Here is a 9275-nt window from a genome sequence, read left to right as displayed (position 1 = left end):
CCATTAGTGAATGATTCCATCCTATAAGTGACCTATCGGACCATCCAACTACCCCTGTATTTATTTAGGTCATGATTTATTTGTTAAAAAACACATTAAACCCTCCAGACTTGGTTTTGGTAAAGAGTGTTAATGATTGATAAACTGCGTCCTAAATTCAATTCCTACAGCTAAACCCAAAAAATATATACAAACCAAATGTAAGAAACCACATTTCTGCTGTGCACATGAAACCGTATACCCCATTTTTTGTTTTCTTCTACACCTAATAAGAGATTTAACAATGAGAAAGGCATAAGAGTTGGAAACATCTTTCTACTATAGACATTATCAAAGACACGGTTCAAAAACAGACACAAAGAAGGTTTGAGTATCAGTCCCTTTAAACAGGCTTGGAAGATTCATTTGCGCAATAGCAAAGATTTAGAAAAATTGAGTGGGCTTCCATTCTACTTGGAAAATGCATGTGGCAAATAGGTGTAATGGCATATTTGCATACCAAAATGGCTGGCTTTCCTGAGGCAAATACGTGTAGTGGCATATTAGCCGACCCCAATTTACAAGGAAAAAGCTAAAATGATAAAATGATGCCATGTTTTCATGTGCAGCAAAGCTTCAAAAAATCCGGAACTACGGATAATAAAAGCCTAGGTTGTTTTTGTAAACGCTATTATTCTGAAAATCTCACTGGACCCTACCTAATGTCGTCCAAAATCACACTCCCCATTGAAATGAATAAATGCCATATTTGACAGCACTTATTTTGAGATTAACATATCTGACAGGTCTGACGCTAGAACATATCAATGTACACGCACCATGACCATACTTCAAAGACCCAAACAATTCTACCAATTAGATTATTAAAGAAATTACCACCTGAAACCAGCTCACGCATTAAAATGCACACCCATGTTTGAGTTTCCTTATACTTAAAACTCAAAATAATATCCAGCAATAACTTTTTTAAAAAAAATATAATAGTACATTTTTAGTTTTTGGGCACAATCAATTGTAAGCAGATGGTGCAAATGCCAAGGGCCGGAACCCAACAGCTGCATCTCTAGTACACTAAAATCGAACCCCATTTATAATCAGTAATGACCAATCTTATTTCTTGAATCAGTGATGGGATATATGCTTTTAAAGTTTTAATGAAAGGACATGATCAATGCCCAGGTCACTCAATCATCAATTGAAACCAAATTCAGCATTACTCAACAATAACATAAAAAAAAAAAAAGGGGTCCAAACTCGAGAACAAAATTTGGTATCCAACCAAAGTAAATACCTCCCATAAAATAAGAATAAATAAAAACAAAAAACAAACACAAAAGGCCTCTCCAATTTGCACCCAAAAATTTTGCAGTGTACTCGACCAAAATGACAACCCCCAAATCAAGCCGGCTCTCCCAGAAATGAAAATAAAAAATTAGCAGCCTCAGCCCGCATGTCAGTGAAGCAATTCATCGTCACAAAACTTTTTCGCAGCTCGTAATCCCAGGATCAAGTTTTTACCTCCCCCAAACAGTGGACTGAATCAGAGTACCTGCCGCTCTCTCTTTCCATGCTTTTGAACCGGCAGGGAGAAGACATCTGATTCTTGGTTAAGAGTGAGAGAAAGAGAGAGAGAATAGGAGCAGCATCTCCTGTTCAAAACAAGGGAAAATAGGAGGAAAAAACCAATTATGCCATTGACAAATTAGCTCAAGAAATTTTACCCTAGTGCTTCGATTATTCAAGCCGAGTCTAATATCTCCATCCATTAACATGCCTCTATAACATAACTCAAGACTACTGCTATTTTACTTAATCTCCATATATTAATCACCAAATAAGCTGCCAAACATGAAACCCATATGCTTAAATAATCTAAGCAAGCATTCACTCAGAGCTAAAGGGTTTAAGCTAATCAACTCTGGCTTTAACCACTACAATAGAAGCTGAAATATCTGAATATAAGCTATATCACTAGCAAATCACACAACCGAACACAATACGAACTACCAAAGACACTGAATAAGCTACAAGCTTCAAAGTATCACTAACTAGAAACTACTCTCGGAAACTACCGATTTATATACTAGCAAAGAAGCTATAGAACTTTCTAAGTTTCTTAAAAGCTACGAGGAAATTCAAAAGCAATCCAACCAGTCCGCTTCGATCGCAAAGAGGCCCATCTCGAGACCGTGAATCAAAACCACGCAAAGTAGCAAGACACTGAAGAAGCTGAGCCTCCTCCACTCACTGTTGCTGAACCTGCCTTGTTTGAGCACCATAACCACCATACCCAACCTGAGAACTGGGAGGCCCATTGGCTTGAGGGACCCCATAGCCTTGAGCACCACCTTGAGAAGAAGCATCAGACCTCCAAAACCCCGCATTCCCATTCGAATCACCATATCCACTTCCCATATAGCCTCCACCACCTTGCTCACCACTAGCTACACCACCTGCACTTCCACCCGAAACACCAGTCCCACTCGATACACCACCCCCACGACCACCAACAGCACCATAGCCTGCTGCCCCACCATACGCCCCATCACCCCCACCATAACCACCATACCCACCATAACCTGGATTTGCATAGCTAGCATGTCCACTAGGAGACTGACCTGTGGGCCCTGCCACACCACCCCCAGCACCAGTGGGACCCACACCAGGGGCCCCACCACCCCAAGAACCCGCACCATAACCAGTGGGGCCACCTTGCATGCCGTAGCCAGATGGAGCTTGGTTATTCCATGGGCTCCTGGGTGCACCAGGTGGGTAGGCCCCACCACTAGGTGCACTAGCATTCCCGTAACCACCACCCGGCCCACCATAACCTCCACTCGGCGCATTGGGGTTTCCATACCCATAACCACCATAACCCACGGTCCCATTGTTCGCTGCTCCATATCCATAACTTGGTGCTCCATAGCCTGAAGATCCGTAGGGTGGGTACCCGGCTCCACCAGCCGGAGGTTGAACATATCGATTCCCATCCATCCTTGACTCATAGGTATTCGGGTTGGCTTGGTAGGCCCCCGCACCCCCCATGTTGCGACCCCCGCCACCAGGGTTGGCATCTTTAGGTAGGGCTCTCTTGACCTCAACATACTTTCCATTAAGGTCATGGAAATTGGATTTTTGTAGGACTCGGTCCACTGCATCCTCAGAGTCAAAGGAGATGAAGCCAAAGCCACGAGGCCTTTGGGTGTTTTGGTCATACATTACTACAACATCTGTTACATTGCCAAATTGCTCGAAGTATTGGCGGAAGCCCTCCTCAGTTAGGGTGGGAGGAAGCCCACCAACAAATATTTTCTTGGTCCTCACATTGCTGCCAGCGGCAGCCCCAGACCCAGCCCCGAAGTTTCTAGCAGAGTTAGGGTTTCCGGACCTGGCAGCATTGTGTTGTTCCTCTCTTGATAGAGCCCTCTTGGCCTCCACCTGAAATAAAGAAGTGCACTTAGAGGCAAGAATTTGGCAGCTGTATATGAAATTAGAGAAATTTTATGGTAAGATTAAAAACATGCATCTCATGAGAGGTGGGCTTCATGAAGAAAATAAAGATCATAAAGAATACAGAGAAGTAACTACTTCCCAAGGCATAATGAAACATACAAAGCTCAACACTGGGAAATGTTTTCTTTGTTGTTGATTGGGCAGCAAATAGCTTTAAACGAAGTAACAAAAGACCATCTGATATATGAGACTTACCAGCTCATAGAACACTGTGGCACTAATTGCAATTTCTTATCCACGAGGAAAAAATGGATAATCATTTCATTATTTGGGATGAAAGCCAAAAACATTCCTTCTGCTGATTACTCAGGACATTCATTTGTTACATAATTGCAAGTTTGAAACAAATGAAAATAAAGTAGCATATGAGAGAAATCTCTTGGAATTCAAGCACCCTAAATATACCTTATGCTGATCGGCCACAAGAATTTTATATATGCTTCAGACTGGAATTTTAAGTACAGATCAACAACACAAGGAGCCCTCAGGGAACATCCAAGTGACTTAGGTTAGCATGTAAAACTATGGTATTATAGATCCATCATTTTCAAAATAAAAAAGATATATAACAGTATTTCACATTACAGACCTGTTTTATTCATGTTATAAACCAATCAGCTTAAATTATGAAATATAGGTCAGCAAAATAGCAGTGTCTACACACCAATAAAATAAAAGAGCAACATCTACGCCACCTTTTCATGATAGGCATACTTTAATCTCCGAGGGTTTAAACTTTAAACAGCCAAATATCACACTAAAACCTAGAATATTACCACCCTTTCTTCAAACTTCTGAGAAAGAGATGACTGGCTAGAATTGTTCAACTAAAAAAATTTAACCGGTTGTTGTGCACAACACACTAGACGAAAACCCAACTCAGAAAATAGAGAAACTCAGACATATAAACAAACACAATGAACAATGAGTTTTCTCACTGTAAACAAGGCAGTATTAAAGACTAGGACTCAACTCACTATGGTCCCGATCCCAAGTCAGCAGCCTGGCTCGCTCAATTCTCACCAAGACTTGGCCAAGTCACCAGGGAAAATAACACATGGGGGAAATGTTATCATATTTTCTTTAGAGGCTTCTTCAGTTTGGCTGGGAAAGGGAAGCACTTTGGTGCGTTGGCTGATTAGGGGAGGACTGCAGGTTTTATTTATTTCAATAATTAAAAAAATAAAAATAGAAAAACGAAGATTAAGAAAAATAAAAAACTGAAATTGACTTTGTTTGTTCCTAAATTAGTTCGCATTCACATGCATATAGTTTTATAAATAACTGAGCCTATCGAATGGTTCCCACTTTCCAATATCAAATGCTCGTTAAAAAATATCTACATTTTCCAATATATTCCAAATATTTGAAAATTGATCGGCATCAATGTAGGTGCTCTCGGCCCTAGTCAGGCTCGGTCGAAGAGAATCTCCTTGGTTTCTTCAGCCAAATCTCACGGAAAATCCTAAAGCATCCCAAATCACCCTAAACCTTCTTTTGAGATTCAATTCACTTCAATTTGAATGCAAAACCCGAAGACTTAAGCGGACGAGGCCAAAGCAAATGGAATCAGATAACATTTCAGTAGGGTCCCTGACCCTGTGAGACTTGGAGAGTCTGAGAATAAGTCACTGAGTTTCGAACACTGCTAGAAGGAACACAACTTTCGATTATCCTGATAAAAGACCACAAGTACATTTTAGACCCTCACTTTATAAGTATCTCCAAATATCTGAGGTACTAATCCTTTCCAAACATAATAACATATTTGTTTACAAACATAAAGAGAAGCCTTCATATAATTCATATAATCTGCACAAGTACATGGTAAAAATCATCATATTCCAAATGGGTAGGTTTGACGTGCATATATGATATTTGTAACATAAAATCCCATATATGATGTAGGACCAAGGAAACCTGGCTCCTATTATTTGAAAACTTGACAACTTCAGCACAATCACGCCAAAGTCACTTAGACTTTGTAGAATGCCAAACCCATTTACAAACCTCAAGAACTGGCTGAGTTGCATCAGTTCTTAAGGTAATTGTGCAAGTATTTTATAGACTTCACTAACTCTTTATGACTCAGCAACTGAACCAGCAGACTCAAGCTCAGGCCCTACTCAATTCCAAGCCCGAGTTGTTTCCAATCACTGATTCCTACACTAGTGTGATATGCAAGGTGGGATTAGAAAGAAAGGAATTGGGCAGGTTGAGGAGATCTAATAAACATTTAGGACTTTTGAAGGGTTTAGGTTTCTTACAAAATTTTGGGCAGCAAGGTTAGGAATGTATTAAGTTCTCCTAAGTTAAGTAGAAGCAGATGACAAGGACACATAATTGAATTAGGACTTGGGCTAGACCTCTATGGAATGTTATCAATTATTAGTTCTGGTAAGGGTATCAAAGTAGGAACACTTCACTGGAAGTTAGAAGTCCAGCAAGATAAAATGGTGGTCTCCAAGGAAATCTAGGATTCTAGACTTTAAATTAGAATCAAAGGCTACAAAGGCGTAATTATATGGTTAGGGTATCCATTCAGCCAGTTTACCGCGGGTTAGAAAAGGAATTGCGAAGTTTATGGAAGGGTTTGAATCGACAATGAATTTGTTTGTGGGGAATCTTAGAAGGGGATGTGCCGCACAAGACGGTAAAGAACAAGGGGCACAAGCTAACTTGGTTCGTTCAAGAGAAACTCAAATCCACAAGCTATGGTTTTGAGGAAAATCTCCACTAAGAGAAGAAGAGGAGATTTAACATTTTTGAATACTCTCCCAATCCTAGGATAAAGATGTGGAATCACTCAATATACACACAGACACACACAAAAACGAAAAATAAAAACCATTTGGGGGGTGGGGGTTTGTAGGCTTAAGGAATATCAACCCTAAAGATGGTTCTCACTACAACTGAAAATCCAAACTCACAACAATTGGAACCCAACTTTTACCCAACTCGAACATGAGCTCCACAAAGGTTTACACAAGTATTTAAACATTCAAACCCCTTAATTTGACTTAGCTTGGGATTCAAGCCAATCTTAACTTTCCCAATTTCCACAGATCCAAGCTTCTTCTACAATTAGGTAATTTTGGCACCTTTAGAGTTTAAGAAAGTAGGCACAAAATATGTAAGATACCGCATATTAGACCCATCCAGCAAAATAGAAAACTATCTTTTCTTGCAATTCTGGAAAAAGGATAGAACTTAAGAACAACTCCAGCTTTCTTTATCAAATTAAACATAAATCTAATTAGTCTTGAATTTTCAGCAAAATACCTCAACAGGATTTCGCCCATATTTTGGCACCCAAGATGCCTGAATTAAGGAAAAATCCTTAGAGATAAGGGACATAGATCTTAATGAGATATATCATTCAAGATTTGAATCATCCCAAGCTATGCCTCCAGAAAGAGGTCCACATAAATATACAAACTAAAGTTCCACTATCCGGTGATCACAAACAAAAGAGAAGCCTAGGATTTTGCCAATAATATTCACCACGTAAGATAATGCACCATAGATTAATAATAATCAATAAAATTAAAAATTAAATTTCAACTCATTACAATGAAAAACATTCCTAAACATAAGAGACTACTTCCTTGGCAAAAATGAATTCGAATTCTATAATGATCACATAGGGACCATTAATGAACAATGTGCTACCAAAATGGAGAAGAAAAAACTTCATGAACAAGAAGAACCAGATTAACACATATAGCTTTGAAAATATATATGATTACAATAATCATCTTAAAGTAAATCCTAATTTACCAACATTGGCGTTTGTCATGTATAATCAACTAATGGAACACAGTAACCAAGTCGGAAAAAAATCAACAGCCCTCTCAGGAGATTTCATAATCATGGTTTCAAAGCTATAATTTCGCAGCGAGACTTCTCACAGATTTACATGAAGTGATAATGATACCTCCACTATCTCACCACCAGCTCACACGCAATTGAAAAAACTAGTAAGCAAACCTCAACAACCATTTAACTAGAGTAAGATATTCCTATGGTTTCCGCCCTTTCAATACTAGAACAAGATCAAAACATAAAACAGTAACACAACAACCAGGTATAGAATCTAAGCATTACAATATTGCATTCATAATTAAAACGCTATTATAAAAGAATTTCCCATGATTTATCATCAAAACAATATTTTCCCCCAAGTTCACAAATATAACTCGTAGCCTAAATCCCATTGATGTTACATCATAAAGTAACAAATCTGGGTGAGAAAAAGGATCACTTTTTAAGTAAAATAACCATGCGCAACAGAAACCCTAAAGTTATTATACAAATAATCAAATAGCTCATAACATTAGGTCAAGCAGGTAATAAAAACATAATTTTTAATAATAAATGAAAAAGTCCTGAAAGAAGTTGCAGTAATGATGCAAAACACAGTATTTCAGCAAAAAATAATCAAAGGCCATAAAGTATCTTGATATGAACTAAAAATCACATCCTGAATAGAAATAAATCCAACAAATAATCAATAAAATGAAAATAAGAAACTCGAGTTAGCATGACAAATCTAGGTTTCCATCAAAAATAGAGAAACCCACATAGAATCCAACAAAAAAACCAATAAACACATCATATTCGCCATCCAAAACTAAAAGACCTGATACCATCCAATACAATAAACGGAAACTCATAAAACACAGATTTAGGGTTTTGGATCGAAAATATTACAGTTCTCCCATCGATTGTGTGCTTATCTTGAAGAACCCTATCGAGAACCGAAGGATCTGTAAAAACAACGAACCCGAAACCCCTAGGCCTTCCTGTGATCTTATCTCTCATGATAACAGTTTGTGAAACCTCTCCATATTTGCCGAAATAATCCTTCAATTTATCCTCTGAAGTTTCCCATGAAATCCCCCCAATAAAGAGCTTCCCTTGATCTGAATCCATGGCTTCTCGTTAGAGGATAGCAGGGATTTTTTTGCCCCCTTTTCTTTGTTTTGGGGGTTAGAATACAGAGAGAGAGAGAGAGAACGAGAGCAATAATAAGGGTTTGCGTGATAAAAGATTATGTAGTGAGAGAAGGCGTGCGGAAGAGATAGGAGGATGGACGGACGCGATATAGAGAGAGAATCAAGGATTAGAAAGAGAGAGAATAAGGGTTTTGCCGACCCAAGCGAGTTTAGAGAGAGAGATGTAACAAATTGGCTAGAGAGAGGGAGAGCGGGATCTACTGTGACAAAGTGATGGACGGTGAAGATGGGCAACGGGATGATAATGAACGGTGACAAATTGACATAGGGTTTTGCTAAAAGTAGGTTTTTTTTTTTTTTAGTCTTCTATAGTACAAGGCCCAAATTCACTCTATTGCACAAGACCATTGAAGTGGGAAAGTTTCTTTTTGTATTAAATACCCAAAAAAAAGTTTTTTTTTTTTTTAAAAAATATCTTTTTATTTTTTATTTTTTTGATATTTAAAAATTAAAAATATTACTTGTAAATCTTCCACCCCTTGACTTTTTTTATCATAAATTTTTTATTCAAACAAATACCAAAATAACACCCTATCCAAACTTATCTTTCTATCTAAAACTCCATCCCCCACTCTACTACTAAAATTATATCTTTTCACTTCAATTACATTTCGATGTAATTAACTTGGCAGAGTGAATTTGACCTTTTGTCCCTTTTAATGACAATATTTTCTATTTATACGTTGATTTTTTACTACCATTATAGATTGTTTTGTGACATCGTCACATTTCTCCCTCTCAAAC

General features: G+C 38.2%; 1 protein-coding gene across 2 annotated transcripts; it reads right to left on the bottom strand.

Moving 5' to 3' along the window:
* Positions 1-1087: 1087 nt before the first annotated feature.
* On the bottom strand, positions 1088-8542 carry LOC18447303 (heterogeneous nuclear ribonucleoprotein 1). Of its 2 annotated transcripts, XR_002283236.2 has the most exons (3): positions 8227-8542; positions 2152-3438; positions 1088-1649 (listed from the first exon to the last, which is right to left on the bottom strand). XR_002283236.2 is itself a non-coding variant. In XM_006857403.4 (2 exons), the coding sequence occupies exons 1-2, from the start codon at positions 8446-8448 to the stop codon at positions 2245-2247; spliced, it is 1416 nt and encodes a 471-aa protein (XP_006857465.1). In that variant the 5' UTR covers positions 8449-8542; the 3' UTR covers positions 1804-2244. The 2 variants fall into 2 exon arrangements, 1 of the variants encoding a protein (XP_006857465.1); XM_006857403.4 differs by lacking the exon at positions 1088-1649 and having other exon boundaries at positions 1804-3438.
* Positions 8543-9275: the final 733 nt, after the last annotated feature.

The sequence above is a fragment of the Amborella trichopoda genome, chromosome 7 (genome assembly GCF_054954075.1).
Source record: "Amborella trichopoda isolate Santa Cruz 75 chromosome 7, AtrichopodaSantaCruz75HAP2 v2.0, whole genome shotgun sequence".
Lineage (NCBI taxonomy): Eukaryota > Viridiplantae > Streptophyta > Magnoliopsida > Amborellales > Amborellaceae > Amborella > Amborella trichopoda.
Note: the sequence above shows the minus strand (reverse complement) of the source record. Positions and strands in the feature narration are given on the sequence as shown.

Bases quoted from the DNA above. Each gene is read 5' to 3' on its own strand.
- LOC18447303 (XM_006857403.4), bottom strand. From the start codon at position 8,448: ATGGATTCAGATCAAGGGAAGCTCTTTATTGGGGGGATTTCATGGGAA. The intron at 3,439-8,226 runs GTAATATTTTCG...TCTTTATTTCAG, and splicing joins ACACAATCGATGGGAGAACT to GTGGAGGCCAAGAGGGCTCT.